Source organism: Chenopodium album, chromosome 22, assembly GCF_948465745.1.
Source record: "Chenopodium album chromosome 22, dcCheAlbu1.1, whole genome shotgun sequence".
Lineage (NCBI taxonomy): Eukaryota > Viridiplantae > Streptophyta > Magnoliopsida > Caryophyllales > Amaranthaceae > Chenopodium > Chenopodium album.
This window is the reverse complement of record NC_137855.1, coordinates 2,142,164-2,152,062: the sequence shown is the minus strand read 5'-3', so window position 1 is coordinate 2,152,062 and position 9,899 is coordinate 2,142,164. Positions and strand designations below refer to the sequence as shown.

At 34.1% G+C, this 9,899-nt stretch overlaps 1 protein-coding gene across 1 annotated transcript; it reads right to left on the bottom strand.

Moving 5' to 3' along the window:
• Nucleotides 1-1,186: 1,186 nt before the first annotated feature.
• On the bottom strand, nucleotides 1,187-3,195 carry LOC145605586 (protein LATERAL ROOT PRIMORDIUM 1-like). Its single transcript, XM_081661655.1, has 2 exons — nucleotides 1,953-3,195; nucleotides 1,187-1,813 (listed from the first exon to the last, which is right to left on the bottom strand). Exons 1-2 carry the CDS (start codon nucleotides 2,725-2,727, stop codon nucleotides 1,464-1,466), a joined length of 1,125 nt encoding a protein of 374 aa, XP_081517781.1. The 5' UTR covers nucleotides 2,728-3,195; the 3' UTR covers nucleotides 1,187-1,463.
• Between the last annotated feature and the right edge of the window lie 6,704 nt (nucleotides 3,196-9,899).

Sequence of the window (9,899 nt, the reverse complement as noted above, 5' to 3'; positions counted from 1 at the left end):
AAATTTATGCAAACCAGCAAAGATATATAATAATCATTAGGGGTAGAGGATTAGGAGATTAAAAACTCGAAAATATGATAGAAAAAGAAAGCAGTAATTTTCTCAAGCAATCAAAAAAGGGTAAAGAAACAAGTACATCAAGGCATTGATGAATGCATGCAGTAGCTAAATTGTCCATACTATTTGAAAAAGAAATGTTAACATAATAAGTAAGTAACAGAAAAGCAAAGGTGTTCTTGACAAGGACTCACTCGATCGATCTATAGAATGTTATGTACAATGGACGATTATTAACTTGGTCGATCTGGGGTTTTCTTAACTAAACTAAAAAAAAACTCGTTAAGATTGAATGATTTTGCGCATCTGCATCTGCAAGATGAGGGGTTACCATTACTCGTAGTGGAATGCTCCCTTAAAAACAATTTTCTCCAATGGCAATAAATGATGGCGACTTTGCAACTACTACCCCAAATCTTTAAAGTCCACAGCAGGCCAAACTAATAATGGTGAAAGAGGTACATTCACATATCTAGTTCATCTGGAACTAAACTAACCAAACTGAACAAATAAGAAGTTAGGGAAAAAGTTTGGTAGAGCAGTAGTAGTCTCAGTACATAAAAACAACATTCAACAACATACAGAATTAATCATAAAGATATTATGATGTTTTTATTTGTGTCATAAAATACACTATATGATAAAATGTAATGTAACATTCACTAAATATAACAGGAAAAAAAAGAAAAATACAGTATATAAGAGCATAATATAAAGAATAATAATTTCAATCCATCAGAAAATAATGCAATTGCACAGGAGTCAAAATAGTGTTATCATAAGCAAGACAAAATGTAACACATAATAAAAGGTAAGTAATGTTTTCATACCATATACTATACTGTCTCCTGTGAAATGTGCAGTATTTTATTTTGGTCTGCCTGCAAAGAAAATCATTCATACCTTGCTATCTAATATTCCAATGGCAGAAGTTACAGAAACAATAAACAATTAATTAATTTAATATGATTATATATCAAACAGTTTCCTTGCATGCCAAGTTTCTAAACTTCAATGTACATGAAAAAGAAATTAAAAAGATGCCAAACCAAGACTATTTCTTTGCGAATTTAAAAAGATTGAGGAAAAATGAAGAGATTAAATATACTCGTAATAAGTAATTCCCCAATTGAAAACCCTATTCATTAATCAGAATAATTAGACCAATAAAAATATGAAAATCAAGCTAATTATTGGGATACAAGAAGGCCGGATTAATTACTAACTACTAAGAAATTCAGTAGTAATTAATCACAACATTGCTTTAAAATATTGATTCTTTTGTAATTTCAACAACATTACAAAAGACTCAAAAGAAAATCTCATCAAATACTAAATAGTATATATATAATTTTTTTTTTTTTCCTATTTTTTTTAAGGGTTGGGTTTTATTTTAATTTCTTTTCTCAATTTATAGTGTTACCATAGCTTGAACCTCCAAGCAATCCACCACCACCGGAAGCACCATAAACATCAGAAGGATCGAGAAGCGGCGACGACGAAGAAGCCCCACCATTTCTACCAGCACTACTACTAGCAGCACCACCACCCAAATGTAACTCTGATAGATTAGGAAATCCATCTCTTGGTTCAACCCCTTGATCATATAGGAAGCCCTTAAAAACATGTCCACCAATTTTCACCACTGCTTGGTATGCAAACTCATCTTCTCCGTCGTCGACTGCGGTCACCCTTACGCACTTGAACACCGCTGGTGCCTTCACTTGCCCCGGCAATGAGTCCTTGAAGCTCGCATCTACCTCAAACAAACAAATAAATTAAATCAACATTGTATTGTATTGTGTTGTTTCATTATGCTGTGTATTACTGGTTGCAACTTCGGGGTATTATTTGTGAGATATATAATATTTGACGGAAGAAGTATAATTAGTTACCTTGGTGGCTGGAGCTAGTCTCGAAGCTACGAGGCGGGGTGTTGGAGGTGGAAGTGTGGGAGGTAGTAGCGGTATTTTGAGAGGAAATAAGGCGAGGTTTTTTAGCGCCGGAGGTGGAGCCAGAAGATGCCCCGCCTCCTCTACCTCCTCCGCCTCCCACACTTCCACCACCAGTTCCGTGGGTCCCTGTTGCTGCTCCAGGAACACCCATCATTTGCCGTTCTCTTCGTCTAGCAGCGGGGACCCACGTGCTCTTGACATGAGTAGAGCAATCAAAACCCCTACTCCTACAACAAGTCCTACACCTCCGATGGCTGCAGTCTTTCTTAGCTTGGTTTCCGCAATCTTGACAAGTGAGGGCCCCACTTCCGCCACCGCAGCTCATTGCGGAAGAAGTCGAATGGAGTAAATTCGGGCCAGTCGGGTCGAAATTAATACTCTTCTTCGGGTAATTCGGGCTTCCTCCTCCTCCTCCCATCTGTTGTTGTGTTTGCCAGAGTTGGATTGCACCCGCTCTATGATTACGACTCATGAAAGAATCATTTCCATCTAAACTATTATTATTATTAGTCTCTCCAGCGCCGGCCACGTTAAGACACGGGCCGGCGTTGAAGAGGGGAATAACGCCGACTCCCACCCCAACTCCCAAAACGGTAGCGGCGTTATTCCCACCATTCATCCCACCACCCCCGTGGTGGTGATGGTGTTGTTCCAGCATCAAGCTCGACTCGTGCTGCTGGAACGATGTCGCGGGGGCGACAACAAACATCCCCATCTCAGGAGAGATGCCGTACCTGGACGAAGGAGGCCATAGAGTGCCAGCAGCAGCAGCCGCAGACGCGGATGCTGCTGCAGGGGCAGCATTGAATCCTAGTGAAAGATCGTTACTCTTATCAGCTGCGTTGCTTGCTGATGACGCCACCCAATCCGCAAACGCTCCTGAATCCGACGCTAATCTCCTTGTAGTAGCCACCACCGCTAATCTATCTTCAACACTTTCTTCTTATTTTCTTTGTACTTTTGATGAATTCAAAAATAAAATTAAGGAAATGGGGTAAATTTATTATGAATCAGAATAAGAAATTTGCTGCTAAAAAGAAGAAAAAAAAAATGGAGGTTGTTATATATGTTGTAATTATGTTGGATGTTCTTCTTCTTCTACAAAAACTGCAGAAGAGACAGAGAGAAAAAATGTGGCAGTTTTAAAAGCAGTAAGACAGTGGAGAGCAGAAGAAGATCAGTGTGAAAATAAACAGAAACAAAGGGTAATAACCACTTTTTTTTTTCTTTTTAATTATTTTTTTCTGGTGGGAGTAATAGAAGTAGAATTTTACTCTTCTTCTGATTTCTGAACTTTCTCTTTCTTACAATATCTCATTATATTTGCTTCTAAATTCTACCAACAATCTTTTTTTTTTTTTCTATTTATTTTTAGAAATAAAAAAATTAAGGGGTGAAATTGTTAATAATACTAGAAAGTGTCAAAGTGAAACTCCAATAATCAGAATTTATGGTAAATGGAAAAAGTGACAAAGTGTATGTGTGTGTTTTTTAGAGAGAGAAAGAGGGTTTTTTTTTTAATCTACTTTTGATTTTGTTTTGGTTAGAGAGAGAAAGGGTATTTGTTGGGTAGCATTTGTAAGTTAGCTGGGTTCAAAAAGTCACATGACACCCTCTCTCTAATATTTATCTATCTATATAAAATAAAATAAAGTAAAATAAAAATTAATTTTCTCTCTCTAGATCTCTTTCACTCACTACTTATTCACTTTCTCTCTCTAGAATTTAGTTCTTCCCCTTCATCCATTGGTGGGTCCCCTTTTTGTGTGGGATTCATTTGGGCATGTGTGGTTTTCTTTTTATCCCCCTCAACTTGTGCAAACCCTTTACACCAAGTTTGATTTTTTTACTTAATCAATTAATGGATTATTTGAGTTAAAATTAGGTTTTCATTTTGTTTTACAAAAAAATGTTTTGTTTAGTTCAACTTGTTTTGCTTATATTTCTCTAAACCTCATTTATTTAAACTTATTATTTGTAAACTTATAACAAGTTGAAACAAACAGATTCTTAATTAGTCTAAATTAGATTACAACGAAGTTAATAGTGACATACAGTATTATGCTATTTAAACAAACTGTTTTTATAAAAAATTTCATGAGTTATAGTTGAATTTCTTTATGGTTTGTCAAAGTCAGAATATGTTCAACTTGATTACATTGTCTAAATTTAGCCAAAAAATATTGATATGAACTTATAAAATCCAAATTTGTGTGAAACTTTTTTAAATGAAATTAGTTAAAATAAGCTGAACAAAATTGGTCCATTGTCATAAGGATGTAATCGGATTAATCTACTTGAGAATTGAGATTATTGAACTAAACACTAGAATGGATGAAAATGATGTGAATAAATTTCCGATGGTACCATAGTGGTACCGCCTATAATTCAAAAAAAGAGAGCCAAAAAATCCATACATAATTGTCCTCAAAAAGCCAAGTGTGAAGTGGTATGAAAGGAGGTAGTATGTAGGGGTCACCCAATACAATAACACAAAGGAAACTAAAAAGTCCATTGAATTCATATTGATGTTCAAGTCTTTAAAGTCATTCTAAAAAAGAAGTTAAGCGTGTTAATTCAAAGTAGTCCCCTTTGTTTGTTCCTAAGCATGTTTTTGAAGTGACTTTATATAATTTCTCTTTTTTATTACCTTAATAACCCCCACCAATCTGATCTTTTGTAGTCATGTTCTGGAAAATTCAGCTAGCATATAAGAATAGATTCTGTTAAGATTAATATCATACTGTTTGTAATTTGTTGTTTTTGTGACATTCTCATCACATTGCATAGTTATTTATACTGCCTATCATGCTCAATATGTCCAATCATCATGCATTGTTTAAGCTCACATCCAATCCAATAATTCTACTGAAACACTGATCAAATGAATAGGAGTTCAAATTATTTAATAGTTTGGAGTAAAGTTTTATCGCCGTATTCACATTTGTTAAGTAAGTATCTAAGTCTTTACGGTTTTTATGTATGGTAGTTCTAGGATCACATATTCAAGTTATAACATCGTAAATATTGAGAACAGGTCAAATTAAAACTCGGTGTACCATAACGTTCTAAGCTTAGAAGATCTTGTAACGTTAAGCTTAATGCACCAAAAGATTAGATCATAACAAAAAAACTTCGCAAGTCAATGACAAATAGCTAGGTAGATAAACCTATACATCAGTTACAAAACATTAATCAAGGGTCTATATTAATTAATTAGATAGGACCTATAAACATACAATAGCCCTAGAATTTACACCAAAGTGACAAAATTTAGTAAAATTGATTGGAAATAATATTCCTCAATTAGCCACTAGCTCCAAAGATGTTGCACACCATAAAATTAATAAGTGTACCAATAAGTGAACTTGAATTTCAAGTCCAACAACCATCAACCCTAGCTTTTTACAAGGCAATAGCTAGCAATCCACAAATTACCTTATTTTGTCAATTACTAGCAATATTCTAACTTCCGCAGTGAATATATTAGCATAGCTTTCCACACCAAGTAAATAAAATTTCTATTCATACTCAACTGCTCACATCAATTCAAATTTATAAATTAGGGGCGACTTTATATACTAAATTACTAATACACTTATTTAGAGGTCAGTATTCAATAATTCGGGTCATATCAGATTGGGCCTTAACATCAAATCTCATGTTTAAACTCGTAAAATGTGGTGGGCTTGTCAAGCCAAAACGAGATTGGTTAATTTGAGATGAATGTATAATCAGTTATTACAAGATGATTGTAGCAAGCTTTAACTTTTACGAAAAATAACAATGTTTTTAATACTGTACTTCATGTGTATAATCCTCGGTTAATTTTGGTGAAGTCAAGAATTAAAATTTGTTGAATACGACCTAGGTAGTAAAACTGTTTAAGCTTCATTCTGGGTGAGAGCTAGGCACTAGACCGACAAATGTACCAAATTTTTACTAACATTGACTGTAGTCTCTGTGAATATAAGATATAATTTCACCATCATTATACCATCAAGGTAAATCATTTTTTATCCAAGTTTATATGACTTCCATCATTATCAAAATTTTTGCTCATCAACTGTACAAAATACAAGTTGCATCAAGTAACGCCCTCTTATTTCAAGGTGAGCGCATATGGATATGAGCGAGTACTCCCTCTGTCCCGTTTTATTTAAAGTAACTCATTCTAACCCATTTCAGATTTTTTGATGAAGTAAAGTATGTTAGCATTATTTTGGTATAAACATAAAAGAGAATTGTAAACATTAAAATGAGACAGATGAAATAATTCAAAGTACATTTTTGTTAAGTTACTCCACTACGGTGTTTATTTTACATATGTGGAACAATAGAGACTAGAAATGGTGACGGAATTTGATCTCGGATTACTAGTTCAATCCCGAAAACCCTGTTGTTAATACTCGTCGTTGTAATAATTGTTACAGTTACATAAATAGGAGGGATTTGTTTTCCCTTTCTGTCCCCTCTTGCACATTTGTTGGTGTTACCAGTTGATCCTTAAGAGAGAATTGAAGGTTTGTCCAATAAATGCTTGGCAGCAGGATTTTCTTGTGGATGGAAGGGGTAGAAGCATTATGGCTCAGAGTAACCACCACCCTTGTTATAGCAAACCTAGGGTATCTTAGGTTACCATTTTTGTACACATAAATTATACCCCCCAAACATTTGCTCTAAATGTCACTTATCATATGGTCACTACTTTTACTTATTATCATTTGATGCAAATATTCACCCTCTTTGTACCAATATTACTATGTCTATTAATGCTCGATAATCTCGACCTTGTAAATACATTATTTAGTACTAAACACTCTTAAATCACTTTTAATATGAAGCGAGGTCAGATATTTATTATAAAGTAATAAAATTTTGCAATTGAAGTGTTCTTAAGACGTGAAACAATTATTGTATGTGGCTTAAAATCGGGAAAAATTGACTTTATAATGATTATCGAAATGAAATTGATGGAATGATGATGATGATACACACTCAATGAATCTTATCTGAATTTTCTTTAGGTTTATCATTATCATTTCCAAACCATACATACTCCAGCCAACATGTAAGATCATGAGAGAATTGAATTGGGATTTTGTTCTTTATATTTGTCATAAAAAAGAAAGTAAAGTAAATAGTAAATGTATGTGTGATTGTGAAGCTGGATCCCCGTTTGGAGGGAAAGGAAAAAAAGAACACAGCAATCTGACACAATAGACTCAAAGAGAAAAAAATAATGAGGAACAAACCTACCTTTAATTTGTAATCAAACAAACAAAGCCTTGCCAGGGGGAGTCACATCAAATGTTAAGTCAACTTGTGAAACCCCATAAACCAAAAATATTGAAATTAACAATCATCACCTTGCCATATTGAAGATGGCATTGAATCGGGCTGGTTCTTGGCACATGAATTACACAAAATAACACGTTAAGGCATGAGCACGAAATAGACACAACAATAACTATGCACAAGCCTTAAGTCATTTTTTTTTTTTGGAGAAGCATGATACGACATGATCTAGCATGATAAAGCACATTAATTTAAGTAAAATTTGATATATTGACACAACACATAGTGAACGGGCACAACCATAGGTCAAGCTTATCAAGAACCAATGATCTCAATTAATTATTACCGCCTAATATAATCCAATAGTTAACTAAGCTACACTTTGTACTCCGATGCCTAGTGAATTTAACAATAACCTTAACTTTTACGATGATTTCATTCTCGTAATCCATGTTAGTCATTTAGGGTCTGTTCTCATCGACTGAAATGAGCTGAGCTGAACTGAACTGATTAGAGCTGAACTGAAATGAATATTTTATGAGAGAAGGAAATTAGGAGCTAAACTGAGCTGAACTGAACTTATTAGAGCTGAAGTGAATTTATTAGAGCTGAACTGAAAAATAATCGTATGCTTACCTGTAATTCTGTAAACCATAAAAGCTGACTTAGATTCTCCCCCACAAACAAATTTTCATCACCATTCAATATTGTGTTCCCGTTGACCATCAAACAGTAGTTGTAGTACTAACCTAGCAACTCCCCATTACCAAAGAGATCAGATAAAAAGTAAGCTAAGATTCAGAAATTTCTTTCCCTTCATTATTTTTCTTTTATATTCCTAAAAAATAAAATTAAGAGAGATTCTCAAATAATTCTGAGTCCTTTAGCTTTCAGCTTTAACATACTTCATATAATCTCCTTCCCTTGAGATCTGCGTTTTTATAGCTTATAGCTGATGGTACATACTATACTAGTAGTAGTAGTTGTAAGAAATACGGAGTACTAGCTTATTCAGAATTCAGCAGATACTGAATGTGCTTTGGGTTTAGTGCACTTTCTTACATGCTGCCTACTACTACTAAGAGTAACGTTGTAGTATAACATAGAGTAGTACATTTTTAGCATAAAAGCTGGTCCATTTATGAAATTGTTTCCTAAATAGTTACGCAACTAATGTGGACAAAAACTCTATCGCATTCTTACTTAATTACTCAGGACACTCTCTTAAGTCTCTTTTCGCTCATCTATTGTACATTTGTAACTATAAACCGACTCTAGTTTGTTTCATTAAAGACACGTACACATATACGAAAAGTTGAAACGATTTGAGTTGAATTGAACTAAAATACAATAAGCTAAATTGAACTAAACTTTGTTGATTTCAAAATAAGTTTAAAAGAAAATGGCCTTATGTAATCGCCTAGTATAGCTAGCTTTTGTACATAGACAAAATTTTTCAAACCGATTTGAATTAAAGGGTATATTATATTTACGTTCATTTATTTCAACCAGCAAACATCGCTTAATGTAGACACGATGCAAAATAATCAACGTGCCATAGCTACAAACTTCTTACTAGTAAAAATTATTTTACAATCACGGTGTGTTCATGCTCCTAAGTACGTAAGATATTTGAATACCTTCAAATTAGGGTTTATGTACAAATGATCAATTTTCACACCATGATAGCCAATTATAAGAAACAAATAAAGGTTAACGAGCATTTCATTCATATCAATGATCTTTCAAATTTATGAAACACATAGTATAATTCATTCCATTTGATCTTACATATTCCTTAACACAGCTAAAGAATATTGTAAGATCAAATAGGAAAAAAAAAAAAAACGATTTATTAATGCATTAGTTATTTCAGTGATAAATTAGAGAGAAAATAGAATAGAATAGAATAGCTTAGCTTGATTTCTCATTAAACAACTCCCCCAATATATAAGCATTACATATTTCCTTAACCTAGAACTATAAGATATCCTAGAATAATAAGGAATACATAAGATAATAATAGAGAATAAATATCTTCCTAAAATATAATATGTGATATATCTCAATACCCCCCTCAAGTTGGAGCATGCGGATTCAAAATGCCCAACTTGGAGAGAAGATAATCAAATTGTGACTTTCCGAGAGCTTTAGTGAAGATATCAGCTAATTGTTCCTTCGTAGGAACATGAGATGGAGAAATTAAGCCTTCATTAATCGCATCACGAACAAAGTGACAATCAACCTCAATGTGCTTCGTTCGTTCATGAAAAACTGGATTTTGGGCAATGTTCAAAGCAGACTGACTGTCGCAAAACAATTTAATTACTTTTGGATGTTGAATATCCATACTTAGGAGCAAGGCCTTTAGCCATTTAAGCTCACGAGTAGCACCGGACATAGCCCTATATTCGGCCTCAGATGAAGAGAAAGAATCTGTAGGTTGCTTTTTCGTTTTCCATGAAATGGGAGATTTTCCAAGGAACACTAGCAACCTGTGAGAGAACGCCGAGTCAAAGGGCAAGCCGCCCAATCGGAGTCACACCACCCTTCTAAAGTCAAGTCACTAGCCGAGCTTAATAGAATTCC